Consider the following 27,566-nt stretch of genomic DNA (forward strand, 5'->3'; position numbering starts at 1 on the left):
CCTGGCAGGCCACAGTCCATAGGGTCGCATAGATTCGGACACGACGGAAGCGACTTAGCCCGCACAGGTCGAAGAACTGACGTTTCACTTTAATTATCTAATTCACTTGTAAAAGAGCATCACATTTACCCTCGAAGCCAGCATTTCTCATCGCCGTTAGTTTTTGCGGTCGCAGAGTCAGACATGACTGAGCGACTGAACTGAACTGAACTCCAGCCCCTGTGCGCAGTGGGCTTGTGATCCTGCTGTATCATGAGAATTCCTTACTAATAAAACATGGGATTTCGTTTCTCTTTTGATCTCTTTCAATGAGTCCTTAATACGCAGCTTCTCTGTAGTTCTGAGAATCACCCTGTAGAATGACCAATTTCTACATGAGAATAAAAGATGACTTTAACTTCGAAGTTACAGTATTGGAAGGATACCAGGGGCCCTGAAGATTTAGAGAACTTAACAAAACTAGGATTTGGGGAAGCAGGAATCATTTTAATGCATCAGATAGGTAGAGATGCAGAAGTATTTAGGTTGCTTCCAAAGGCTGACTCAGTTCCACCTATTTGCAGTCCAGGAGTGACATTCCACATCCTTAACAGCTAGTACAAGGGGGGGCAGAGCCAACCAGAATGAAGAGTGAACTAAAAGCAAACATCCCTTATGGCCTGTGAAAGTCGCTCAGTCATGTCCAGACTCTTGGCGACCCCATGGACTATACAGTCCGTGGAATTCTCCAGGCCAGAATACTGGAGTGGCCAGCTGTTCCCTTCTCCAGGGGATCTTCCCAACCCAGGGATTGAACCCAAGTCTCCTGCATTGCAGGCGGATTCTTTACCAGTTGAGCCATAAGGAAACCCATATATGAAGCCTAATGTTGGCCCTGAGTTTCCAATCAAAAAACAAAGAATGAAAAATCTTACTGGCTTGTTGTACTGTCCAACAGAACAATAAAAAATGAAGAAAGACAGAGAGCCAACAAAGAGCCAATGTGTGCTAAAGACAAAAACAGACTTCAATATATATATATTGAAAAAACACACATATTGGGTTGGTCAAAAACTTAATTTGGGTTTTAACACAGAAAACCTGAATCAACTTTTTAGCCAACTCATATATAGACACACATGCACACACACACATATATTAAATATTTTGACTCTATATGACCACAAGATCATTTTACACATAAGGTTCTGCAAATCACATATTTAATATATTGTGTACAACAATACTCCATAGGAGCAAACACAGAATTTCATCTTTATACTAACTGGACAATACTGTATTGAATAATCACAATGTCATCAATTTGTGTTGTAATTAAAACTTTGCAATCAACATTATTTATACTTATATATTTATTCCAGTGGGATGAAACTCCTAGATCTAGAGTTACTGTTTCAAAAGGAATGCATGTTTATAAAGCGGACAGGTCATGCTACGTTGCCACCCCAAACCAGAGCAGGCACATTGACAAGGGTAACGATGACCAGCCTCCTGTCTCCCACACTGATACAGGTACAGCATATTAACCAGGTTAGATTTTAACCCATCTGAGAGTCAAGATTTGTACTAAGTTTGTAAGTTTCTGACCAATGGGCTTAAGAACCTAACACGTGTTCTTTCTTTGAGTTCTCCGAGCACGACGCATCTGTTGGCGTGCACCACCTACTTCCCTGCTTTGTATGTGTCACAGCACTCTGTTCTTAAATGACACATTGATTCATATGGACTGTTATCTTCTGCCAGTTTTCTATTACATCTTTTTGGCACCTTCTGCCATGCCAAAGTTGATTTAAATCTTTGTATGGGCTGGCTTACTGTCTTCATGTCTTCCAGGGCTCAATGCCCCCTACTCAGTAAAGCCTTTCTCCTTTCTGTGTTTGGTGGTGGTGGTTTAGTCGCTAAGTTGTGTCCGACTCTTTGTGACCCCGTGGACTGTAGCAGCCAAGCTCCTCTGTCAGTGGGATTCTCCAGGCAAGAATACTGGAGTGGGTTGCCATTTCCTTCTCCTGGGGATCTTTCCCACTCAGGGTTTGAACCTGAATCTCCTGCACTGGCAGGTGGATTCTTTACACCCAAGGAAGCCAATCTGATTATAAACCAAAACATTTTTTAAATGTCCTGCTATGTTTGACAAATCATCCTTCCGTGTTTTCCACTAAAACTGTCAGAGCAAACATATCCTACTGGGACCCTGTTGTGAACGGCAATTTATAAACATTTTAATGGTAGTACTTCATCTAGAAAAATATCATTATTTCTCCTTTTGTATTTCCTATTGTTTGATGCTTTAGTAATATCCTTTCACCTCTATTCAAAAATTGCTTTAGTTTTTCTTATTTTTGATGGGAGAGTTGTATTATTCTCAGACAAATAATTAGAACCTTTTGTATATTTTGTTTCTCTCTGCAGGGGACTGCAAGTTGGCAAGCTAGTAAGTAAATGCTTGAGGTTTTGCGGATGACGGTATCTCTGCTGCAGCTTCTCAGCTCTGCTGTTGTGGCCTGACAGCTGCCCCAGGCAGCATGTAACCATACTGTGAGCCATGTCTGTGAGCCAATCAGGCTTTACTTATGGAATCTGAAATTTAAATTTCATGTAATTGTCATGTTGTCATAAACTATTATTCTTTTCACTTGTTTCTCCATTAAAATCATTTTTAAAAATTAGGCCATGGGCTGTTTGAACACAGTCAGTGAAACTTGGGCCGTGAGTCACACAGTCCAGATCAATTTGCCTGAAGGTTAGTGGTTCCTTAAGTTTAATGGAATTTACTCATAAGCCCTGGTGACTTTAAATGATCAAGTCTTGCTGAATGTTAAGTAATTTACCAACAAGGTGACAGCACCTCACACAGGCAGATAAATGAAAAGCCCCAATACTAACTCAGTATTATGGAATTGAGTTTTAAACCAAAACCGGAAAAGCCTCACTGACTATCTTGAATGGCCCATCCCTGATCTAAAATCCTTAGCTTCTTTCTGTGCATCGTTTTTGGTCAGTTGCCAATGGTAACTTTTCCGTGTCCAAAACGAATGTTCTATAAAGAGCTAACACCACTCATCCCTTAGCATGGACCACTGGTCCTGCTACATACATCTTACACATTCACCGATCTGAAGGATCGCATCACCGATTTTTACGTGAGCAGTAAAAGAAATTCCGCGTTTGGTTTAACTGGCAATCTGAAGAGGAAACAGGACAAGAACGGGACAGTCCTCAAGGAAGAGGGAGACGGGGTTTGAAGCGCGGCCATCGGCGGCCTGCAGAACGGCGTCTCAGGACGGCAGGGATGGCAGCGAGGGCGGGCTCCAGAGGAACGCGGGCAAGAGGTCCGCGGGGCGTGCCGCGGGCGCCGCGTGCGCGGGCGCGTCTCCCGCGTGCGTCCGCGCGTGTGCGAAGTGCGAGCCCTGCCGGAAGGCTCTGCGGCTCCTCCCGGGGCCGTGCGGCCGCTCCCCCGAGTGCACCCTCTTGTGCTGGTTGAGGTGGCCGATCTGGATGAAGGCCTTCCGGCACTCCTTGCACTCGTAGGGCTTCTTCCCGGAGTGGATCCTCTGGTGGACGCTCAGGGACTGCCGGTGGCTGAAGGCCTTGCCGCAGGCGCCGCACTCGTACGGCTTCTCGCCGGTGTGGCTCCTGCGGTGGCAGATGAGGGACGACTTGGTCTTGAAGGCCTTCCCGCACTCTGCGCAGCCGTAGGGCCGCTGGCCCGTGTGCAGCCTCTGGTGCTGGGTGCAGGACGAGTTGTCGCCGAAGGCCTTCCCACACTGCAGGCACTTGTAGGGCTTCTCCCCTGTGTGCACGCGCTGGTGCTGCACCAGGTGCGTGGTCTGGCTGAAGGCCTTCCCGCACTCCTTGCACTCGTAGGGCTTCTCCCCAGTGTGCGTCTTCTGATGCTGGGCCAGGTGGGCCTTCTGCGTGAAGGCCTTGTTGCACACCTTGCAGGCGTAGGGCTTCTCCCCGGTGTGGATCCGCTGGTGCGTGGCCAGCTGCGAGCTGATGCTGAAGGCCTTGCCGCAGTCCGCGCACTCGAAGGGCTTCTCCCCGGTGTGGATCCGCAGGTGGCTGGCCAGGTGGATGTTCTGCCGGAAGGCCTTCCCGCACTCCTTGCACTGGAAGGGCTTCTCCCCCGAGTGCACGCGCTGGTGCTGGGTGAGGGAGGCGTGGTGGCTGAAGGCCTTGCGACACACCTCGCACGCGTAGGGCTTCTCCCCGGTGTGGATGCGCTGGTGCACGGTCAGCGACGAGCCGTAGCGGAAGGACTTGCCGCACGCCTCGCACTTGTAGGGCTTCTCCCCGGTGTGGATCCGCCGGTGCTGGTTCAGCCCGATGTGGTCGCTGAAGGCTTTCCCGCAGTCCAGGCAGTCGAAGGGCTTCTCCCCTGTGTGGTAGTACCTCCAGTGGCGGACGAGCGATGTATTCTGGATGAAGGCCTTCCCGCAGTCCAGGCACTCGTACGGCTTCTTGCCCGTGTGGCACCGCTGGTGGCGGGCGAAGGAAGAGCCGTCGCTGAAGGCCTTGCCGCACTCCTTACACTTGTAGGGCTTCTCGCCCGTGTGGATCCTCTGGTGGACGGTGAGGGACGAGCTCTGGGTGAAGGTTTTCTTGCATTCGTGACATCTGAAGAGTTTTTTCCCTGTGTAGATTCCCGCATGTTTTATCAGCACTGAGTTTGGGGGCAAAGCTTTCTTAACCGAGTCAGGGCGGTGGACTCCCTCTTCTGAGACGTCCAGGTGGAACCACCTACCTGGTCTGTTATATGGACACACTCTCTCTTCAGAGAGGGTGTTGTGGTGAGCGACTGCCTCCTGCCCCAGTCGTGTCTCCTGACTTGCCAGCTCCCTTTCAAATAGACGTTCAGCGTCCCAGCTTTCTCTGAGCGAGGAACGACCTACATTAGTCTCTGAAGTTCTGTCTGTCACCACTTCAGCAAAGGAACTCTGCTTTGAAAGGAACTCCTGGGTTTCCTCTGTACACTGCTGGCCTGAGAGATACAAGGGAGAAAACAAGAAACAAACACTCCTTTACCCTACACTGGAGAAAGAGGATCTGCCAAAACCGAGACTGTGGAGAAACGCACTGGGGAAGGAAGCCTGATCCCGTTACCCTACACTGGAGAAAGAGGATCTGCCAAAACCGAGACTGTGGAGAAACGCACTGGGGAAGGAACCCTGATCCCGTTACCCTACACTGGAGAAAGAGGATCTGCCAAAACCGAGACTGTGGAGGAACTCACTGGGGAATGAACCCTGATCCCTTTACCCTACACTGGAGAAAGAGGAATCTGCCAAAACCGAGACTGTGGAGAAACGCACTGGGGAATGACCCTGATCCCGTTACCCTACACTGGAGAAAGAGGGATCTGCCAAAACCGAGACTGTGGAGAAACTCACTGGGGAATGAACCTGAATGAAATTACTAAACGCCACACCTCAGACAAAGGGAAAAGTGAACTCACTGGAGATGAAACCCTGACGAAACCAGTAAACTGTGCAACTTTAAAACACGGGAAAGTGAACTCACTGGTGATTGAAACCCTAAAGAAACCACTAAACAGTGCACCTCTGACACACGGGAAAGTGAACTCACTGATGAGTGAAACCCTGATGAAACCCACTAAACCATGTACCTCTGAAACATGGGAATGTGAACTCAACGGTGAATGAAACCCTAATGAAACCAGTAAACCATGAACCTCTGAAATACAAGAAAGTGAACTCTCTGGTGTATGAAACCCTAAAGAAAGCTGTAAACCACGCAGCTCTGAAAGACAGGAAAGGACACTCACTGGTGAATGAAACCACGATGAGGCCGCAAAACCACGCACCTCTGACACGTGTAAAAGTGCATTCCCTGGTGAATGAAACCCTAAAGAAACCAGTAAACCATGCATCTCTAAAATACAGTAAAGTGAACTCACTGTTAATGAACCCTAAAGAAATTACTAAATCGTGTACCTCTGACACATGGGAAAGTACACTCACTGGAGATGAAACCCTGAGGAACCAGTAAACCATGCATGTCCTCTGAAAGACAGGAAAGTAAACTCACAGGTGAATGAAACCGTGATGAAGCCGCAAAAGCACGCACCTCTGACACACGGAATAGCGAATTCCCTGGTTAATGAAACCCTAAATAGACCAGTGAACCATGCACCTGTGAAACATGTGAATGTATACTCACTGGTGGATGAAACCCTGAGGAAACCACTAAAATGTGAATCTCTGAAACACGGAAAAGGAATTCCCTGGTGAATGAAACCCTAAAGAAACCTGTAAACCATGCACCTCTGAAAGACGGGAAAGTACACTCACCGGTGAATAAAACCCTAAAGAAATTACTAAAACGTGTACCTCCAGCACATGGGAAAGTGTACTCACTGGAGATGAAACCCTGAGGAAACCAGTAAACGGTGCACCTCTGAAACACACGAAAGTGAACTCACTGGTGAATGAAACCCTAAAGAAACCAGTAAACCATCCACCTCTGACAGATGGGAACGTGAACTCAGTGCTGAATGAAACCCTAATGAAACCACTAAACCATGCACCTCTGACACACGCAAAGTGAAATCCCTGGCGAATGAAACCCTAGAAAATCAGTAAACCAAGGACATCTGAAACACGGGAAAGTGAACTCACTGGTGAAGGAAACCCTAAAGAAACCACTAAACTGTACCCCTCTGTCACACGATATGGGAACTCACTGATGAATGAAACCCTAGAGAAACCACTGGTGAATGAAACCATGAAAAACCACTAAACCGTGCACATCTTCCACACAGGAAAGTGAACTCACTGGTGAAAGAAAGTGTAAAGAGACCATTAAGCCACGCACCTCTGACACACGGCAAAGTGAACTCACTGCTGAAGGAAACCCTAAAGAAATTACTAAATCGTGTATCTCTGACACATGGGAAAGTGCACTCACTGGAGATGAAACCCTGAGGAAAGTAGTAAATAGTGCACCTCTGAAAGACAGGAAAGCACACTCACTGGTGAATGAAACCCTGATGAAACCACTAAATTGTGTACGTCTGGAACACGGGGAAGTGAACTCACGGGTGAATGAAACCCTAAAGAAACCAGTAAACCATGCACCTCTGACAGACGGGAAACTGAACTCACTGGTGAATGAAAACCTAAAGAAATTACCAACACGTGTACTTCCGACACATGGGAACGTGTACTCACTGGAGATAAACCCTGAGGAAACCACTAAACCGTGCACCTCTGACACAGGAAAAGTGACCTGAGTGGTGAATGAAACCATAAAGAAACCAGTAAACCATTCACCTCTAACAGATAAGAAAGTGAACTCATCGGTGAAGGAAACCCTAAAGAAACCAGTAAACCGTGCACCTCTGAAACACAGGAAAGTGAACTCACTGCTGAATGAAACCCTAAAGAAATTACTCAAACGTGTACCTCTGACACATGGGAAACTGTACTCACTGGAGATGAAACCCTGAGGAACCAGTAAACCATGCACCTCTGAAAGACAGGAAAGTACACTCACAGGAGAATGAAACCGTGATGAAGCCGCAAAAGCACGCACCTCTGACACACGGAATAGCGAATTCCCTGGTAAATGAAATTCTAAAGAAATGAGTGATCCATGCACCTGTGAAACATGGGAAAGTACACTCACTGGTGAATGAAACCCTGATGAAACCACTAACGTGATTAAATCATTGAACCAGTCACATCTGACACACAGAAGAGTGAATTCCTGGTGAATCAAACCCTGATGAAACCAAAGCCATGCACCTCTGACACATGGGAAACTGAACTCACTGGTGAATGAAACCCTTATGAAACCACTAAAATGTGCATCTCTGAAACACGGAAAAGTGAATTCCCTGGTGAATGAAACCCTAAAGAAAGCAGCAAACTATGCACCTCTGACAGAAGGGAAAGTACACTCACTGGTGAATGAAACCCTGATGAAACTACTAAACCATGCACCTCTGACACACGGGAAAGTAAACTCACTGGTGAAGGAAACCTGATGAAAAGTATAAACCGTGCACCTCTGAAACATGAAAGTGAACTCACTGCTGAATGAAACGCTGAAGAAATTACTAAAACGTGTACCTCTGACACATAGGAAAGTGTACTCAATGGACATGAAACCCTGAGGAAACTAGTAAACCAGGCACCTCTAAAAGACAGGAAAGTACACTCACAGGTGAAAGAAACCATGATGAAGCCGCAAAAGCATGTACCTCTGACACACGGAATAGCAAATTCCCTGGTGAATGAAACCCTAAAGAAACCAGTGAACCATGCACCTGTGAAACATGTGAACGTACACTCACCGTGAATGAAACCCTGAGGAAACCACTAACCTGATTAAATCAGTGAACTATACACATCTGACTCACGGAAAAGGAATTCCCTGGTGAATGAAACCCTGATGAAACCAGTAAATTGTGCACCTCTGAAACGTGAAAGTGCACTCACGGTTGAAAAAAACTGTAAAGTAACCATTAAGCCATGCACCTATGACACACCAAAGTGAACTCACTGCTGAATGAAACCCTAAAGAAATTACTAAAACGTGTACCTGTGACACATGGGAAAATGTACTCACTGGAGATCAAACCCCAAGGAAACCAGTAAACAGTGCACCTCTGAAAGACGGGAAAGTACACTCACAGGAGAATGAAACCACGGTGAAGCCGCAAAACTACGCACCTCTGACACACGGAAAACTGAATTCCCTGGTGAATGAAACCCGAAAGAAACCAGTGAACCACACACCTGTGAAACACGGGAAAGTACAGTCACTGCTGAATGAAACCCCGATGAAACCACTAACCTGATTACATCAGTGAACCACGCACGTCTGACACACGAAAAAGTTAATTCCTGGTGAATGAAACCCGTAGAAACCAGTAAACGATGCACTTCTGAAACACGGGAAAGTACGCTCACTGGTGAATGAAACCCTGATGAAACCACTAAATTGTGTACGTCTGGAACACGGGAAAGTGAACTCACGGGTGAAGGAAACCCTAAAGAAACCAGTAAACCATGCACCTCTGACAGACGGGAAACTGAACTCACTGGTGAATGAAACCTTAAAGAAAGCTGTAAACCATGCACCTCTGAAAGAGGAAAAAGGACACTCAATGGTGAATGAAACCATGAGGAGGCCACAAAACCACGCACCTCTGAAACATGGAAAAGTGATTCCCTGGTGAATGAAACCCTAAAGAAACCAGTAAACCACGCACCTCTGACAGACGAGAAAGTACACTCACTGGTGAATGAAACCCTGATGAAACCACTAACCTGATTAAATCAGTGAACCACACACCTCTGACACACGGAAAAGTGAATTCCCTGGTGAATGAAACCCTGATGAAACCAGAAAGACATGCGCCTCTGAAACACGGGGAAATGAACTCACTGGTGAATGAAACCCTTAAAAAAATCACGAAAATGTGTACCTCTGACACATGGGCAAGTGTACTCACTAGAGATGAACCGTGAGGACACCAGTATGGAGCACCCCAGAAACACACGAAAAGTGAACTAAATGGTGAATGAGACCCTAAAGAAACCACTAAACCGTGCACCTCTGACACAGGGGAAACTGAACTCACAGGTGAATGAAACCCTAAAGAAATTACAAAAATGTGTACCTCTTACACATATGAAAGTGTACTCACTGGAGATGAAACACTTAGGAAACCAGTAAACAATGCACCTCTGAAAGACAGGAAAGTACACTCACAGGTGAATGAAACCATGATGAGGCCGCAAAAGCACACACCTCTGACACACGGAATAGCGAATTCCCTGGTAAATGAAACCCTAAAGACCAGTGAACCATGTACCTCTGACAGACGGGAAGTACACTCACAGGTGATTGAAACCCTAAAGAAATTAACTAAAACTTGTACCTCTGACACATGGGAAAGTGTACTCACTGGAGATGAAACTCTGAGGAAACCAGTAAACGGTGCACCTCTGAAAGAAGGGAAAGGACACTCACTGGTGAATGAGACCACGATGAGGCCGCAAAATCAAGCATCTCTGACACGTGGAAAAGTGAATTTCCTCGTGAATGAAACCCTAAAGAAATCAGTGAACCATGCACCTCTGACAGATGGGAAAGTGAACTCACTGCTGAATGAAACTCTGATGAAATCAGTAAACCATGCACTTCTGAAACACGGGGAAGTGAAATGACTGGTGAATGAAATCCTCCTGAAACCAGTATATTGTGCTCCTCTGAAACACAGGAAAGTGAACTCCCTGGTGAAAGAAAGTGTAAAGAGACCATTAAGCCATGCACCTCTGACACACGGGAAAGGGAACTCACTGGTGAAGGAAACCCTCATGAAACCAGTAAACTGTGCACGTCTGAAACACGTGAAAGTGAACTCACTGGTGAAAAAAACTGTAAAGGAACCATTAAGCCATGCAACTCTGACACACAGGAAAGTGAACTCACTGCTGAATGAAACCCTAATGAAACCGCTAAATAATGCACCTCTAACTCACGGGAGAGTGAACTCACTGCTGAATGAAACCCTAATGAAACCACTAAACCATGCACCTCTGACACACGCAAAGTGAAATCCCTGGCGAATGAAACCCTAGAAAATCAGTAAACCAAGGACATCTGGAACACGGGAAAGTGAACTCACTGGTGAAGGAAACCCTAAAGAAACCACTAAACTGTACCCCTCTGTCACACGATATGGGAACTCACTGATGAATGAAACCCTAGAGAAACCACTGGTGAATGAAACCATGAAAAACCACTAAACCGTGCACATCTTCCACACAGGAAAGTGAACTCACTGGTAAATGAAACTCTAAAGAAAGCAGTGAACGATGCACCTCTGAAACACGGGAAGGTACACTCACTGGTGAATGAAACCCTGAAGACACCAGTAAACCACATACCTGTGACAGACGGGAAAGTGAACTCACTGGTGAATGAAACCCTAAAGAAATTACTAACATGTGTACCTCCTACACATGGAAAAGTGTACTCACTGGAGATGAAACCCTGAGGAAAGCAGTAAATGGTGAACCTCTGAAAGACAGGAAAGCACACTCACTGGTGAATGAAACCCTGATGAAACCACTAAATTATGTACGTCTGGAACACGGGAAAGTGAACTCACGGGTGAATGAAACCCTGAAGACACCAGTAAACCACACACCTGTGACAGACGGGAAAGTGAACTCACTGGTGAATGAAACCCTAAAGAAATTACTAACACGTGTACCTCCCACACATGGAAAAGTGTACTCACTGGAGATGAACCCTGAGGAAACCACTAAGCCGTGCACCTCTGACACAGGGAAAAGTGACCTCAGTGGTGAATGAAACCCTAAAGAAACCAGTAAACCATCCACCTCTGACAGATAGGAAAGTGAACTCACAGATGAAGGACACCCTAAAGAAACGAGTAAACCATGCACCTCTGAAACACGGGAAAGTAAACTCACTGCTGAATGAAACCCTCATGAAACCACTAAAATCTGCACCTCTGAAACACGTCCAAGTGATCTTACTGGTGACAGAAACTAAAGAAACCATTAAGCCATGTACCTGTGACACACGGGAAAGTGAACTCACTGCTGAATGAAACCCTGATGAAATCACTAAACTGTGTACGTCTGGAACACGGGAAAGTACACTCACAGGTGAATGAAACCATGATGAAGTGAAGCCGCCAAAGCACGCATCTCTGACACACAGAATAGCAAATTCCCTGGTGAATGAGACCCTAAAGAAACCAGTGAACCATGCACCTCTGAAACACGGGGAAGTGAACTCACTGCTGAAGGAAACCCTGATGAAACCACTAAACCATGCACCTCTGACACATGGGAAAGCGTACTCACTGGAGATGAAACCATGAGGAAACCAGAAAACGGTGCACCTCTGAAAGACAGGAAAGTATACTCACTGGTGAATGAAACCATGATGAGGCCGCAAAACCACGCGCCTCTGAAACATGGAAAAGTGAATTCCCTGATGATAAAACCCTGAAGAAACCAGTAAACCATGCACCTCTGAAACACGGGAAAGTGAACTCACTGCTGAATGAAACCCTAAAGAAAGCACTAAACGGTGTACCTCTGGAACACGGAAAGGACACCCACAGGTGAAAAAAACTGTAAAGGAACCATTAAGCCATGCACCTCTGACACACGGGAAGTGAACTCACTGGTGAATGAAACGCTAAAGACATTACTAAATCGTGTACCTCTGACACATGGGAAAGTGCACTCACTGCAGATGAAACCCTGAGGAAAGCAGTGAATGGTGCACCTCTGAAAGACAGGAAAGCACACTCACTGGTGAATGAAACCCTGAGGAAACTACTCAACCACACACCTCTGACATACGGGAAAGTGAACTCACTGCTGAAGGAAACCCTGATGAAAAGTATACACCGTGCACCTCTGAATCATGAAAATGCACTCACAGGTGAATGAAACCCTAAAGAAATTACTAAAACGTGTACCTCTGACACGTGGGAAAGTGTACTCACTGGAGATGAAACCCAGAGGAAAGCAGTAAATGGTGGACCTCTGAAAGACGGGGAAGTACACTCACTGGTGAATGAAACCCTGATGAAACCACTAAACTGTGTACATGTGGAACACGGGAAAGTGACTTCACGGGTGAAGTAAACCCTAAAGAAACCAGTAAACCATGAACCTCTGACAGACGGGAAAGTGAACTCTCGGGTGCATGAAACCCTAAAGAAAACCATAAACCATGCACTTCTGAAAGACGGGAAAGTACACTCACTGGTGAATGAAACCATGAAGGGCCGCAAAACCACGCACCTCTGAAACATGGGAAGAGTGAATTCCCTGGTGAATGAAACCCTGATGGAAACAGTAAACCGTGCACCTCTGAAACATGGTAAAGTGAACTCACTGCTGTATGAAACCCTAAGGAAAGCACTAAACGGTGCACCTCTGGAACACGGAAAAGACACTCACTGGGGAAAAAACTGTAAGGGAACCATTAAGCCATGCAACTCTGACACACGGGAAAGTGAACTCACTGCTGAAGGAAACCCTGATGAAATCACTGAACTGTGTATGTCTGGAACACGGGAAAGTACACTCACAGGTGAATGAAACCATGATGAAGTGAAGCCGCCAAAGCACGCATCTCTGACACACAGAATAGCGAATTCCCTGGTGAATGAGACCCTAAAGAAACCAGTGAACCATGTACCTCTGAAACACGGGGAAGTGAACTCACTGGTGAATGAAACCCTGATGAAACCAGTAAACTGTGCACTTCTGAAACATGAGAAAGTGAACTCAGTGGTGAATGAAACCCTGATGAAACCACTAAACCATGCACCTCTGACACATGGGAAAGCGTACTCACTGGAGATGAAACCATGAGGAAACCAGAAAACGGTGCACCTCTGAAAGACAGGAAAGTATACTCACTGGTGAATGAAACCATGATGAGGCCGCAAAACCACGCACCTCTGAAACATGGAAAAGTGAATTCCCTGGAGAATGAAACCCTAAAGAAACCAGTAAACCATGCGCCTCTGAAACACGGGAATGTGAACTCACTGCTGAATGAAACCCTAAGGAAAGTACTAAACGGTGTACCTCTGGAACACGGAAAGGACACCCACTGGTGAAAAAAACTATAAAGGAACCATTAAGCCATGCAACTCTGACACACAGGAAAGTGAACTCACTGGTGAATGAAACCCTAAAGAAATTACTAAATTGTGTACCTCTGACACATAGGAAGTGTACTCACTGGAGATGAAACCCTGAGGAAAGCAATCAATGGTGCACCTCTGAAAAACAGGAAAGCACACTCACTGGTCAATGAAACCCTGATGAAACCACTAAATTGTGTATGTCTGGAACACGGGAAAGTGAACTCACGGGTGAAAGAAACCCTAAAGAAACCACTACACTGTGCACCTCTGACAGATGGGAAACTGAACTCACGGGTCAATGAAAACCTAAAGAAAGCTGTAAACCATGCACCTCTGAAAGACCGGAAAGAACACTCACTGGTGAATGAGACCACGATGAGGCCACAAAACCAAGCATCTCTGACACGTGGAAAAGTGAATTCCCTCGTGAATGAAACCCTAAAGAAATCAGTGAACCGTGCACCTCTGAAGCATGGGAAAGCACACTCACTGGTGAATGAAACCCTGATCAAATCACTAAACCATGCACCTCTGATACATGGAAAAGTGACCTTCTGGAGAACAAATCCCTAAAGAAATCAGGAAGACATGCACTTCTGACAGACGGCAAAGTGAACTCACTGGTGGATGAAACCCTGATGAAACCACTAAAATGTGCACCTCTGAAACACGGAAAAGTGAATTCCCTGGTGAATGAAACCCTAAAGAAACCTGTATACCATGCACCTCTGACAGACGGGAAAGTACACTCACTGGTGAATGAAACCCTAAAGAAATTACTAAAACGTGTACCTCCAACACATGGGAAAGTGTACTCACTGGAGATGAAACCCTAAGGAAACCAGTAAACGGTGCACCTCTGAAACACACGAAAGTGAACTCACTGGTGAATGAACCCTAAAGAAACCACTAAATAATGCACCTCTAACTCACGGGAGAGTGAACTCACTGCTGAATGAACCCTAATGAAACCACTAAACCATGCACCTCTGACACACGCAAAGTGAAATCCCTGGTGAATGAAACCCTAGAGAAATCAGTAAAGCAAGGACATCTGGAACACGGGAAAGTGAACTCACTGGTGAAAAAAACTATAAAGGAACCATTAAGCCATGCAACTCTGACACACAGGAAAGTGAACTCACTGCTGAATGAAACCCTAATGAATCCACTAAATAATGCACCTCTAACTCACAGGAGAGTGAACTCACTGCTGAATGAAACCACTAAACCACGCACCTCTGACACACACAAAGTGAAATCCCTGGTGAATGAAACCCTAGAGAAATCAGTAAACCAAGGACATCTGGAACACGGGAAAGTGAACTCACTGGTGAAGGAAACCCTAAAGAAACCACTAAACCGTACCCCTCTGTCACACGATACGGGAACTCACTGATGAATGAAACCCTAGAGAAACCACTGGTGAATGAAACCATGAAAAACCACTAAACCGTGCACATCTTCCACACAGGAAAGTGAACTCACTGGTAAATGAAACTCTAAAGAAAGCAGTGAACGATGCACCTCTGAAACACGGGAAGGTACACTCACTGGTGAATGAAACCCTGAAGACACCAGTAAACCACACACCTGTGACAGACGGGAAAGCGAACTCACTGGTGAATGAAACCCTAAAGAAATTACTAACACGTGTACCTCCCACACATGGAAAAGTGTACTCACTGGAAATGAACCCTGAGGAAACCACTAAGCCGTGCACCTCTGATACAGGGAAAAGTGACCTTAGTGGTGAATAAAACCCTAAAGAAACCAGTAAACCATCCACCTCTGACAGATAGGAAAGTGAACTCACAGATGAAGGACACCCTAAAGAAACGAGTAAACCATGCACCTCTGAAACACGGGAAAGTAAACTCACTGCTGAATGAAACCCTCATGAAACCACTAAAATCTGCACCTCTGAAACACGTCCAAGTGATCTTACTGGTGACAGAAACTAAAGAAACCATTAAGCCATGTACCTGTGACACACGGGAAAGTGAACTCACTGCTGAATGAAACCCTGATGAAATCACTAAACTGTGTACGTCTGGAACACGGGAAAGTACACTCACAGGTGAATGAAACCATGATGAAGTGAAGCCGCCAAAGCACGCATCTCTGACACACAGAATAGTGAATTCCCTGGTGAATGAGACCCTAACGAAACCAGTGAACCATGCACCTCTGAAACACGGGGAAGTGAACTCACTGCTGAAGGAAACCCTGATGAAACCACTAAACCATGCACCTCTGACACATGGGAAAGCGTACTCACTGGAGATGAAACCATGAGGAAACCAGAAAACAGTGCACCTCTGAAAGACAGGAAAGTATACTCACTGGTGAATGAAACCATGATGAGGCCGCAAAACCACGCACCTCTGAAACATGGAAAAGTGAATTCCCTGATGATGAAACCCTAAAGAAACCAGTAAACCATGCACCTCTGAAACACGGTAAAGTGAACTCACTGCTGAATGAAACCCTAAGGAAAGTACTAAACGGTGTACCTCTGGAACACGGAAAGGACACCCACAGGTGAAAAAAACTGTAAAGGAACCATTAAGCCGTGAACCTCTGACACACGGGAAAGTGAACTCACTGCTGAATGAAACCCTAAGGAAAGTACTAAACGGTGTACCTCTGGAACACGGAAAGGACACCCACAGGTGAAAAAAACTGTAAAGGAACCATTAAGCCATGCACCTCTGACACACGGGAAGTGCAGTCTCGAATATGCAAGATGACTCCAGACCAGATTCATACAGGAACCCAGGAGAAGTGAAGAGAAAAAGTTTAAATAAATTCAGCATCTGTGGAACCAGTTACATGTCAGAAGCATGAGGAGCTGGAAAACTGTTCTGCAGTCACACCACCTAAAACGCAGGCTGTGACGCTCGTTCCCTCACCCCTGGCCGTGCAGCATCGACGCCAGGGCAGTCATCGCGTCACAGACGCTGGTCCAGGAGCAGGCCAAGCACAGACGGTCAGCCTTTTCTGTAACATTCGTTGCTGTGCTACAGTCACCCAGTTGTGTCAGGCTCTTTGCGACCCCATGGACTGGGGCTCGCCAGGCTCCTCTCTCCATGGGATTCTCCAGGCACGATTACTGGAGTGGGCTGCCATTCCCTACTCCAGGGGATCTTCCCAACCCAGGAATCAAACCCTGCCTCCTGCATTGCAGGCGGATTCTTTACCACTGAGTATTCATTAGAGGCCTGAAACCCTGGCAGCCCCTGCACAACCAGAAATGGTGTTTCCGTCAACTGTGTCTCATTTGATTAACTGCAGCAGAGTCTGCTGATGGCGGGAGCCCGGCACTCAGGTAGAAACCACTTTACATCGACCTGTCTGCTGCCACCAGCCAGACAGAACCCTCCATTCCTCTCTGGCCCTTTACTAACAGAGAGGGCCTTGCGATGTAATTTGTCATTCTGGAGAGACTGCTTTTATAAAAACAGTGAGTGCTGACACTATATCTAATTACCTCTAACATACCTCAGAACAAGTACAGATCTTATCTCAGACTATAAACTTGCAGGAAGGAGTGAATATACCTGAAATCCTTTTGCTAAATCACTTAGCAAAAACCAAAAATTGTGCAAGCAGTTATATTGCAATAAATACACGGAGATAAAAGTTGTGTTGGGGAGAGAGATGATGCGGAGAGTCAGCTTTCTGGGAAAAGATGATCTTAAAAAAGGGAAAATAAAAGCTCTTCTTAAAAATGCCACATATAAAAAAAAAAAAAATGCCACATAAACACTGAGGACTTTCCTTCTTAGGTCAGTGACAAGACAAGGATGCCTGGGAAGTTCCAGCCAGAGCGAGAAGACACAGAAATAAAAGGCATCCAAGTTAGAAAGGAAGACTGCAAACTGTATTCGCAGACGATATGATCTCATGTACAGAAAACCCTACACGATCCACAAGAAGAGCATGAGGGCTAATGTATCGTCACCAAAACTGCAGAATACAGGATCAACACACAAAAATCAGCTGTATTTCCATACACTAGGAATGAACAGTCTGAAAAGGAACTATGAAAATAATTCCATGAAATATAGCACTGAAAGAATAAATTACTTAGGAATAAAATTACCTAAAAAGCTGCTAGACTGTAAAGTGAAAACTACCAACGTTGATGAGTAAGATGAAGAAGACCTAGATAAATGGAAAAACATCCTGTGTTCTTAGAAGACTTAACAGAGTTCATGGATGGAAAACAAGGGCTATCAAACAAGCCACAGAAGCACGGGCTGCCCGCCCTGCAGGGGCGTCTCCGCCCGGCCGCCTGGCTCACCTGAGGAAGGGGCTCTGACCAGCTCTCCATCCACCGTCCAGGGTGCCTTCCTGCGCTCCAGCAAAGAGACCAGGTCTGGCTCAGACGCACAGCGTCCTGCACACAGGAAAAGACACGAGGTCTGTCACACCCTGGGCGTTCTCGGACGGACAACCAGCTCCCTGGCTTGGATGGAAGAGTGTTTTACTACAGCAAGGCCCAGGAAGAAAAGTGAAGAGTATCTATGACAAAGAAAGTTGTTCTACTTTCTTGTCTACAAACTTTCAACTTTCAACTCTGCAAACGTCACACTCTTACGAAGCAAGAGTAAGAATTCAGCCCACACTTTAGAAGGCAGCTCCCCCTGCTCGGCCCCCCCAGCACACACAATTCACAACTGAGGAAGAAGCACGGGGGCTCCTGAAGAGTCAGGTCTGGGAGAGGAAGGGCCTTACCTCCTGTCCCCGGATGGCGGTCCGCCCACACCACACTCCTACAGAAACTCTGCCCAGCAGGGTCTGGCCGCTGCGAGACGTCTGTGGCCACGTCCGTGACGGCCACCAAGCCCTGCAATGGCAGACATGCGTTTCCATCGAGCCGTGTTCGTGACCTGGCTCTGGGGTGTCCATGTCCACACGCCATGAGAGGCACTGGGTACCAGGAATTCTCACTAGTTCTGAGTGATCCCCGTCATGTAACGACGGAGCTGGTTATGTCGTTTAAGTTTGCAGGGAGGTGGCGGGGGGAGGATTGAAAAATCGGGGAAACTGTTTCTTCCATGGAGAACTTGCAACATGGTGGAGGAGAGTGAATGTCCACAGCGTGTGGACTTTCTAGAGCTCACCGGAGGCTTCCTCACACCTGACACACGGGGTTCACTTAATCCTGTAGAGGGTTTTCCTCTGGTATGAAATCTCTGATGACAAGGAAGGGTTGAGATCCTGCTCAAAGCTCCCTCACACCCACGACATGTGGAACGATCCTGATTTACACACTTCTCTACGACTCGCTGGGACCCAGTGTCCCCCTCGTGTGTGTCTGACTGCAGCTGCTCTCTCTCGCGGGGGAACACTGTGTAAGAAGTCCTGGATTCAAATGGAAATCCGCCCACACTTGCTGTAAACGAGATCGCTCTCCAAAGCTGCCTTTCTTTGTGAAGGAGACTGTGTCTCCCACCTGCCCTGTCCTGCTGAAGCAGGGAAGCCTCTGGAACCCCGCAAACTCTGCCTCCTGCCAGTTTTCTGCTTGTGCCCGACTCACCGGCTGCCCCTCACACACAGCGGCGTAAGCCCAGCCTTCCCCGAGGACGGAGCGCTCCGGGGCTCTCTCCGTGCGCACCTCCTGGGACAACGCCTCTTCACTGAAGTTGTTCTCTGAAGGCAACTCCTGGGTCTTCAGCAGAGTCTGCGAGTCTGAAGGATAGTTTTAAGAAGGTATCTCTTTTACTACATGTTAGTATGAAGACATTTTCCCAAATGGAACCAGATGGAAAAAGATTCTCAGAAAATACATATCGTTTGAAAGCTTTCTACACAATCCGCTGGCCTTCTGATCCCAAACGTGTGTGGCTTTAATACTACCACACACAATGTGAGTTTTCACACCTAGATGTTGAGCGGGTGATGCATGTTATACTTTTGGCAGGAGACTAGAGAAAGAGTCTAGTCTTTGGCACCCCACTCCAGTACTTTTGCCTGGAAAATCCCATGGACGGAGGAGCCTGGTAGGCTGCAGTCCATGGGGTCCCTAGAGTCGGACACGACTGAGCGACTTCACTTTCACTTTTCACTTTCATGCACTGGAGAAGGAAATGGCAACCCACTCCAGTGTTCTTGCCTGGAGAATCCCAGGGATGGGGGAGCCTGGTGGGCTGCCATCCATGGGGTTGCACAGAGTCGGAGATGACTGAAGCGACTTAGCAGCAGAGAAAGAGATCCAAGTGCAGGAGATGAGAGAATTCAGAGATTTAAATCTAAGATGAAACACGGCCGGAACAAAGAGTGGGCAGAGGCCACAGGAGGAAACGCTTACTAAGTCTCTCTGAATCTTTCTCCGTTTTATTTAGCAAAGGTTTCTTCGCTTGCTCCTCTTGTTTACATTACATTTATAATGTAAACTTTAAAAAAAATTATTACGATGCTAACTAACCAATGTTCAGATCCTGGCTGTATGTGCCAAGTCTTCAACATCAAGTAGAATCTGAGCTAGAGATTCTAACTGAGAAAGAGAGAAAGAAAGCATCAACAGAAGGGGAAAAAAACAGTTCTGTCTCAGGAAACCAGCTCAGAGAAAGCCACCGAGTTTGACGATAAGAGGAAAACTTTCCCCTGAAACACCGTTCCAGTTCTCCTGGGTGTACAATGACCCTGGGAGTATGATGACCCATGGGAGTTGATGCAGTTGATAACTGTTCTATGGATATAAACTTTCCTCCGAAGTATGGTTTGAACAAAGGGGTCTTACGAGATTCTCCACTCTTTAGGGACGGTAGTCATTTCCTATTACAGGACCCACCATGAGGAATCTGTACTTCTGAGTCCTTGTGATTAACCTGATGTCCCAGAAATAATGCTGTGACTGAAATCTCTATACTCCCCGTGGTTTAAACACCAGCATAACATCTGCAAGAACGTCCCGTTGGATCAGGATCAGAGCCCTCTCCTGAGAGCCAGTCGCCTGCCTGTGCGGCCGGTCTGCACACACGTTCCCCCAGATCCTAGACCAATCATGGCCCAGCCCAGATCGCCTGCAGACCTACTGACCTGTCCCCTCCTTCTCGCCTTTCTCCTCGAGGCTCTATGCTCCTGCCTTGTTCCCCTGGCGTGAAACTGAGGATGAAACCTTTTCTTCCTCGAGTCCCTATTTACACTTGTCACACGTGAGACAGCCCTTTCTGTTGCACTTCTGTGCACAGAGACATGTCGTCTCGCCCCTGGGACTTCTCCAAGGGCTCGCCCTCGACCTCCCAGCCAGCACCTGCGGCCTCACTCAAAGCTGACACAGTGGAAATCAGTCAGAGGAAGACCCTGAGTGCAAGTCATTTCATCAAAGGGAAATGAGACAGAACCACAGCAGCATCAGCCTTGTGAGGAGCAGAGGTGACTGCATAAGTCTGAGTGATGGAAGGTCAGAGGAGCTGCAGACAGAGGAGGTGCAGAGAGCGGACCAGGCTGGTGTGTGTGGGGGGGGGGGGGGGAGCGCAGGTGGAGAGGCAGGGAAGAGGAAACGTGCAAAGCCCAGGCCTCGCTTCCTGGATTTTCCCTCGGGGGCGGGGCGGTTCAGCAGTCTGGTGGTGGTCCCAGGCGTCCGAGGGCGCAGTGCCCTGGGTCCCCGCCCCCGCCATGCTCACCTGGGCGCATGCCTCTGGTCGACTTCCTCTTCACAGCCCAGGGTTCCTTCCTCTGCTCCAACGACGAGATCATCTCGGGCTTAGACAGGCAAAGCCCTAAATGCGTAAGAAGACAGGGCAGGCGGTCACGCACAGGTCGGTCCTTGCGGCGGGCGGGGCGGGGGCAGCAGCCGGCCCTTACCCAGCGAGGCCAGGTTCCTGTAGTTCTCCAGCATCACGCTCCGGTGCAGGCTCCTCTGGGCCGAGTCCAGCCAGGCCCACTCCTCCCCGGAGAACTCCACTGCCACGTCACCGAACGTCAGCGGGCTCTGGGGCGACACGACCGCGTGCGCGCTGGACCAGAGCTCACACCCCCGGTGCACACGCAGAACACGCCCCCCCAGCCCCTGTACCCCGAATGTGGCTGGACTTCAGAGAGGTGATCGAGAGCTGCGTGGAGTCGCACGGACCCGTGTCTCGTAAGAGGAAGAAACCACAGGTGGTGGGAGCGGAGGGAGACCTTGCGGAAAAGCACCTCTGCTGACCCCTCGGTCTCGGACTTCTGGCCCCGAGAACTGTGAAAAATCACTGTGTCGCTGAAGCTGCCCACCCTGTGGAGTTCTGTCATGGCAGCCCTCACAGACTAACACAGGGGCTAAGAATTACTTCCTCTCCATTTTAGGTAGGAGATTTTATGTGTACAGAGTACTGTCTGATAATGTGGAAATCCAGTCAATGATTGGGCCTCATTCAGTCATAAACTTCAGAGAGAGAGAGAGTGCCCCTACCCCTGGAGAAGTGGCAATTCTGTGCAGGTGGCGGGGGCACACAAGTAAAATACAGGAGCACGTCGATTCAAACAACAAACAAGGGAGGCCGAGCTGTCCCATGCACAACCCGTACCAGAGCCTTTTCTGCCGCGAGGACAGGCAAGTGGTCTGGATCAGCACAAGAATGGGGACAGAGAGACACGCTCTGGGAAAAATCCCCAGTGTTCCTGACTTCCTGCAGGTAATAACGAGTCCTTCTTCCTCTCCGAGGAAAAAAAAAAAAAGAGAGAAAAAGGAATGGGGAAATAAACCCATGTGACCCACGTCAAGAGCGTGGCACTCAGAATGTGGTGTTTCATAAACAATGTGTCGATGCTGACCAAGGCCCCACCTTTCCACTTAAAGACTGATATCGTTGTACTGGAAACAAAAAACCCCTTGGAGGTTCGGTATCTGTTGAACAATGTACAATCACATGTTCCTTAACTCACACAAACTTTGAAGACATCTTTAACCGAACTGTAAAGACGGGTCACAAGGGTTCTGTGGGTGTATGTTTATCCTCATATTCATTGAGTTGTACATATTAAAAATGTGCAGCTATGTGTCAATCTTGCCTCAATAAAGTGGTTTAGAAACAAATAAAACATTTCACTGCAGATATTTTTTGGCAGATATTTTCAACTGCGTTCAAAGGCACAGGTGCTCAGATGGGGCTACTTTTTCTGACCCAGTTCTAAAAGACGGGTTTTTGCAGATTCCAATCTTCCATTCTAAGTCTTCCTGCTCCTTGGCTGGCAACCCTTATGCTTTTTTTTTTTCCCCAATATTCAAACAGCTTTCAGATATTCCTTACTAAATGAAGCAAAACATATACAGTGTACGTAGCATATCAATTGTATACAAATTACTGTATCTGTATATAGCATATGCCGTATACACTACAGATGCATATACTACAGCATCTTTACAGTAGCTTTTTAAGCTGGAGCCAGAGGAAATGTTGCCTGTTTTTCTAGCATCTGTCACTACTTTGTCTTTGGTAAAACTGGAACTTGTGCGGCCCGTAAGGAGAAGAATGCAAGTTCAAATATTTTCTTGTACTCGGCAACTGGGTTTTCTGGCTGCGTTTTTTTCCTTGATAAGAAACGTCCCTTCCCCACCTCTCTAACCCCATATTCCAGAGGGGCCCCATGTCAGAGTGAGTACACATCCTCTGAAGCTGTTTTCCCAGTTTCTACAAATGGCTCCTCGTGCACAGAACTAATGACTTTGGTTAGTTCTGTCTGAATGTTTCTGTCCCCCTACCCGTCACATGCTGAGATCCCAACACCCCGTGTGAAGGTATTATTTGGAGACAGGGACTGTGGGAAACCGCCCACCCGCTGCCCATGAATGGGATGAGTGTCCTTAGAGAAGAGGCTCCCCAGCCCCCTCCTCCACGTGAGCACACAGCGAGAATGTGCAGGTCCTGTTCTCATTCCTCTTGCCATCATATAGGTGCGGAGATTTTCAAATGGGTTTCACAGAGTCACACTACACCCTGAGAAAAGCCACAGCTATAGAATCTGTACCTCATACAAGAATGTGATCCGGTGCCTTAGTACTGTCATAATAAAGATGAGACGGACTTCAAAAACAAAGAAATAAAAACTACAGAGCAAGCTTATCCTCACAGAAAAATACTGTGCTTTTACAGGAAAAGATGAATAGAAATTAATATCTTATAGAAAAAAATATATTAAAGAGGGTTTTTGTTGTTGTTCAATTCAATTCAGGTAATTTTTCAAGTGCACAAATGAAAAGTTTGTAATAAATTATTTTGGTGACATTTACTTTTTTTAGTAAAAAAGTAAAAACTAGAATTCTAGTTTTTGAGGCCATACTGCTATTCCACCCACATATAATTTTTAAAGAATTTTGCTTTCATTATAAGTTTGGTGAACTTTAATCCACAAGGTAAGAAAAACTTCTGGGAATATACTCACATGATATAATCAGAGACAATGCACATTCTAAGCATAAAAGTTATTATTGTGACACTATACTAAATAGTGAAACATTGGTTTCCAAGAGCACTTTAAAAGACTATGTTCACACATTCATCCACCGCGTATTTGCTGCATCGGGCACTGGGGCAAAACTACTGAAAACTCCTGCCTGTGTCAAACGTACTTTGTGGTAAGAGAATCAGACAACAGAAAAGCACGTAAATTAAGCATATGGAATGCTGGAAAGTGCTAAGAGTCTTTCACAAGTAAAGCAGGGAAGAGGGATGTGAGGAATCTGGGTGGGAGGCTCTGAAGCTTTAGACAGCGCAATCAGGAAATGGAGAAGGCAACTTCTAGAAGGCAAAGTGAGTGATGGGGGCGTGCAGTCCGGGTCAGAGGCGGCACCAGGTGGCAGGGGGCCCCTCAGCCCCGAGCAGGGGAAGCCACAGGATGGTCTGAGCAGACCTCGACAGCACAAACTTCTCTGGCTGCGGCGCTGGGCGGGGATCACGGGGGGCATGAGCTGAAGCGGCGGACGGTAAGATAAGGAGGACCGCGGCGGGGGTGCAGGGGCGGTGACGGCTGTCAGAGTGTGGGCACAAAGCAAAAACAGCGCTGACGGGATCTGCCGACGGACCGAACACGGGAGGTGAGGCCAGCAGAGGAGACAGGAGTGACGCCAGCTCTGGCCTGACGAACTGGGGTATGAAGCTGCCGCAGACCGGCAGAGGCAAGCTGCGGCAGGGGCTGGTTTATGGGAGGAACCCAGGAGCCTGGGGCTGGATGTGTCCGCTGTGAGCTCCCTACTGGACACACGGCTGGACACGGAGGCCTGGAGCTCAGAGAGAGGACTGGGCTGGAAAGGTGGACCGGGAGAAGCCGGCGCGTGGCTAGTCTGTACAGGCGAGAACAGGGGAAGGCGGGCAGACAAGAACAGAGAGAAGTACAGGGCCCGGAGGCCCAGCGACACCTGCAGCTCAGGATGATGAAGAGCTGCGGCAGCGGAGAAGTCAGGAAGGGTGGCCGCCCGGTGAGCTCTTTCAGGGGTGACCGTTACCCGTTTCTGTCAATCAAGTTTCACTGGAACACAGCCCCGCCCAATCACTTATGTATGCTCTGTGGCTGCTTCTAGAAGGCAGAGGGGAGCAGCTGCAACAGAGACCTCACAGCCTTGCAGCCCCAAATATTTACTACCTGGCCCTTCACAGTGTCAGCCTGGCAACCCTGAACGACCTCAGATGCCAGCAACAGTCAAGAAAGACCAAGACCTGAGCGCCGCCTTTGGTAATGTGGATGGAGCTCACTGGGCGACTGAACCTGGCTCATACATGGAGGAGCTGGCGATGACACGTAGGAGACACAGCGGACGGAGACAGTTTATCAACATTCTAAGAAGCAACACAACCAAGCGGGAAAAGATAGCCTTACACACCACACCAGGGCTGCCCTTCCCTCTTCTGTCTGCCAAACCTTTTCTCTTCCTGCAAAACATGAGGCCTGGGACTTCCCTGGTGATCCAGTGCTTAAGAATCCGCCTAGCAATGCAGCAGACGCAGGTTCGATCCCTGGTCGGGGAACAAAGATCCCACATGCCGCAGGGCAGCTAAGCAACTAGAGAGCCCGCGTGCCACCACGAGAAGCCCTGGCAGTGTAACCACACGAAGTCCGTACGCTGCAATGAAGACCCAAGCACAGCCAAAGAAAAATACTGAAAAAGGAAACATGGGGCTCAGAGATCACCTCCCTCCCCTTCCCCGACAGGTGCCGAGACGCCGAGAGTTCCTCCAGCCCACTATCACCATGCTAGAACTCACATTCAGAACCCTGTATGCTTCCACGACTTTCCACTAACAGCTCCCAGGGAGCAGGGGCCAGGGCTCAGCCATCTGTCTCTCCAGGGCCTAGCTCAAAGAGAACATCAGACAAACCAGGTTCAACAAAGGGGCTGTCCTGTCTGTGCTGAGGAGCACCTTACTCTAGGGAGGGGCTGACTCAGTCCTTCAGTGACCGACAAACAGAGAAAGACATGGAGAGGAAGCAGGGAGGGAGGCCCTGGGCTGCCCCTGTAGCCCACCACTCACCAGAATGTGGGCAAATGGGAACCAGCTCCCCCGACAGGTCTCTTACACTGAAAACTTCTAAAAGAAAATAAACGTCATTAAGCCCTGAAAAGCAAGCTTGCCTTTCAGAGAGGAGAAGAGGGAACGCCCCCTCACCTGGGACGTGGCTTGCCGTTCAACTCCTGTCCCGGCCGCCTCCTGCTTGGGCCCCCTCTCCCGGAGGGCGGCCGTGTCCCTGGAAGGCAGAGCTGGGGGAAGAGAAAGAAGCAGCTAGAGGCCAGGTCTCCACCTGTCCCTTCCTGCTGCGTCTTAAACGACGGCTACAAATACGAAACGGATTCAACAGGTGGAGAATCAAATGCTCCAGCATGAGCGGCCGGGGACCAATTTTGAAGGGGCAGCCGGAATTAGGTCACTAGCCTACGAGGGGCAACCACGGTGCGGAGGCGGGTTTCTGGGAGCACTGAAACAGAGGGGTGTCCGGTGAGGGTGACCCTGACCGACGCTCTCAGGCTGAGTTTCCAAGCTTTGGATTCCCGCCCCCCCACCCCCCACAGCCCAGGGACGCCATTCACCAGCACCTGGGCCCCGGGAAGCCTTCTGCCCCAGACACCACGCTCCCCTCACCCTGACAGGAGGGGTTCGTCCCGTCCGCTCGCCACCCCCACCTCTGTCCTCCGGTCCCGTGGTCGCCGCTCCTCGCCGGCCCTTAGACGTGGGGCCACTCCTTGAGCGCGGCCTTCCCCGGGCCGGACGGGCGAAGGCGACCGGGGTCCCCGCGCTCCGACCTCGGCCCGCCCTGGGCTTGGCGCGGGGGGCGCCTCGCCGCGGCTGCGACCCCAGCCCGCGGGGGCCCGCGCTCACCGCCCCCCGCATGTCTGCGCCGAGCGCGCCCCGCCGCCGGCCCGCCCCACCCCGGCCCGCGCGCGCCCGGCAGCCGAGCCCACCACCCCGCCGGGCCCGCAGGGAGCCGGGCCGCGCGCCGCCGCCGGAAGGGGGCGTGTCCACCGCCGCGGCGCCCTCTGGGAAACGGAGTCCCGGCCGGCGTCGCGGAGGCGCCAAGGGTAGCTCAGGCGGCGGCGAGGCCAGGGCCCGTCAGCCCCGCCCCAGGTCAGCCGCTCCCGGCCCTTCCGGCCCGCGGCTGCCCCCACAAGCAGCGGGTCTGGCTGGGCGTACAGGCTGCCTCACGAGACAGAAGCATACCCCGAGGGCTTCTGGGAGTCGTGCTGGCCTTGGAGCGCGCAGGCGCAGTTGCAGAGGGGGTGGAGCCTGCGGCGAGGGGCGGGGCCGTGGGGATCGGAAAATGATATGATGGGCAGGGCAGGTAGCGTGGTTCTTGCAGGGTGTCACCCATCAGAATTGGGGGACGCGCAAACAGACGGGCAATACTGGGCCTGGGCAGGGTCGAGACGTGATTGTGATGGGGTGTCTGAGGAGCAGCGTGC

At 48.7% G+C, this 27,566-nt stretch overlaps 1 protein-coding gene across 8 annotated transcripts; it reads right to left on the reverse strand.

Annotated features, from left to right (window-relative positions):
* Nucleotides 1–1,000: 1,000 nt before the first annotated feature.
* Nucleotides 1,001–27,215, reverse strand: ZFP28 (ZFP28 zinc finger protein). Of its 8 annotated transcripts, none has more exons than XM_070772346.1 (9): nt 26,790–27,012; nt 26,278–26,369; nt 21,503–21,629; nt 21,322–21,417; nt 19,233–19,384; nt 18,428–18,539; nt 17,994–18,089; nt 4,745–4,981; nt 1,001–4,633 (listed from the first exon to the last, which is right to left on the reverse strand). In XM_070772346.1, exons 1-9 carry the CDS (start codon nt 26,995–26,997, stop codon nt 3,276–3,278), a joined length of 2,478 nt encoding a protein of 825 aa, XP_070628447.1. In that variant the 5' UTR covers nt 26,998–27,012; the 3' UTR covers nt 1,001–3,275. The 8 variants fall into 8 exon arrangements, with proteins under 8 accessions (XP_070628447.1, XP_070628451.1, XP_070628452.1 ...); XM_070772350.1 differs by adding an exon at nt 25,876–26,199 and having other exon boundaries at nt 1,001–4,981; nt 26,749–26,845; XM_070772351.1 differs by adding an exon at nt 25,876–26,199 and having other exon boundaries at nt 1,001–4,981; nt 26,790–26,808.
* Between the last annotated feature and the right edge of the window lie 351 nt (nt 27,216–27,566).

This window comes from Bos indicus, chromosome 18 (assembly GCF_029378745.1).
Source record: "Bos indicus isolate NIAB-ARS_2022 breed Sahiwal x Tharparkar chromosome 18, NIAB-ARS_B.indTharparkar_mat_pri_1.0, whole genome shotgun sequence".
Lineage (NCBI taxonomy): Eukaryota > Metazoa > Chordata > Mammalia > Artiodactyla > Bovidae > Bos > Bos indicus.